This window comes from Cyprinodon variegatus, unplaced genomic scaffold (genome assembly GCF_000732505.1).
Source record: "Cyprinodon variegatus isolate N-32 unplaced genomic scaffold, C_variegatus-1.0 Scaffold5855, whole genome shotgun sequence".
NCBI classification, from domain to species: domain Eukaryota; kingdom Metazoa; phylum Chordata; class Actinopteri; order Cyprinodontiformes; family Cyprinodontidae; genus Cyprinodon; species Cyprinodon variegatus.
Genome location: NW_015156308.1, coordinates 1 through 1,531, shown reverse-complemented (window position 1 = coordinate 1,531; position 1,531 = coordinate 1). Strand labels below are relative to the sequence as shown.

General features: G+C 39.6%; 1 protein-coding gene across 1 annotated transcript; it reads right to left on the bottom strand.

The window, feature by feature from the left end:
* Positions 1-246: 246 nt before the first annotated feature.
* On the bottom strand, positions 247-884 carry LOC107081512 (cytoplasmic polyadenylation element-binding protein 4-like; the record flags this gene model as incomplete). The annotated part of the gene is made up of 3 exons (XM_015369676.1): positions 247-365; positions 464-553; positions 693-884. Coding segments are annotated over 3 exons (401 nt in total), but the record flags the coding sequence as incomplete, so codon positions are not given.
* Between the last annotated feature and the right edge of the window lie 647 nt (positions 885-1,531).

Below are 1,531 nucleotides of genomic sequence, written 5' to 3'. Positions count from 1 at the left end.
GTGCATCCCTAGCCCTTATTTAAGTTTGGTCCCTCACAGGAAGCCATCTTCAAACTTGGAAACAAAGTTCAGTGGATTGTTGTTTTTTTTTAATTTTTTGGAATGAGGCGCGTGCATTTTTCAGCACATGGACACAATTATAAGAGGAGATTTCTTAAAGGTTAAATGAAGCCAAATAATTTGCTTTAAGTCTTGTTTAAGTGTGTTTATCCCTCCAATTGGAGCAGAAGGCAGTAAAACACTCACAGGTTTGTCTTTAATGGTGGGACTGGAGACACACAGGTAGAGTTTGCCGTCCTCCTGAATGCAAGCATCAATCAATGCCTGGACAGAGCTCTCATCTTGAAACAGCAGGAATGCATACCCTGAGAAACAAAACCAGACACCCACATCTATTAAAAAAAGCACAACATATGCTGTTGTTTGTATTCAATTAAAGGGATGCTGTGCACATCGGACTCACCTTTTGGTGGAAAGTAAGACTTGCTCTCTGCCTTGTGGGGCCAATCTACAAAGAGATGGCCGAATCGGCGGAAACTGGCAGTGATTTCATCTGAGAAAATTAAACTCAAGGTTAGCGAAGCCTTTGGCACTTTGTTTGGTTTTAAATTAATTTAACCCAAAAAGCTGCAGCGATCATTGAAGTCCTTTCAAAATAATAAACAGACTTTATCATTTCAATATATTCTCACCTTCATCTATATCTGGGGGTAACCCTCCGACAAACACCTTGCGGGAATAACGCTCGACGCGTTCGCCATTCAGGTGTGGGAAACAGTGGGCAGAGCCGAGGCCGGCGAGGCCCTGGTCACCGGACTCATCCTCTCCAAAGGAGCGCTCATCCTCCATGGGGAACAGAGACGAATGGCCTGACAGAGAAACATCTGGATCAAAATAGCGACCGGACAACTAAACTTAAGCAGAATTCATAACATTTTAAGAATACTAAAGGGGGAAAAACAAAAAAGCAAAGACTAAAAACAGGAGCAGACTAGATCAGTTTGAACCCATGATTTCTATTTAAATTATTCCTACGATTGATCGGGCCAAAAAATTAATGATTCAGCTTTTATTAAACTGCATGAATTCTGGGCAGGAAGTCAGTACAAGGCAAACAAAAAGCTCAGTGACATTTTGAACAGGGAATAAAGCAAACTGAATGCTTTAGACAAAAGGAGGAAAACAGCATAATTGCGAGAAATAAGACTCATTAGCTTTACCTCGTCTTCTGCCATAACTTCTTGCTGCATGTAAAACACAGAAAACTCTCGAATTAAGATGAAAGTCCCAAAAAAAAACAACCTTATAAAACAACAAAGAATCAAACCAAGGCTTGAAATTTAATGATCACAGAAAAAATTCGTTTCAAAGCAAAGTCCAATCTGATTTTCTATTTAATAAACTTATTTTGAAAAAGTTTGTTAGTTTCGCCCCACTCTTAAAGGAATAGTACACCCAAAACATGATTAGCCTTCATTTTCTACTCACCCCCATGCTGAACAACACTCTGGAGTACTTTTTTGATATCTCA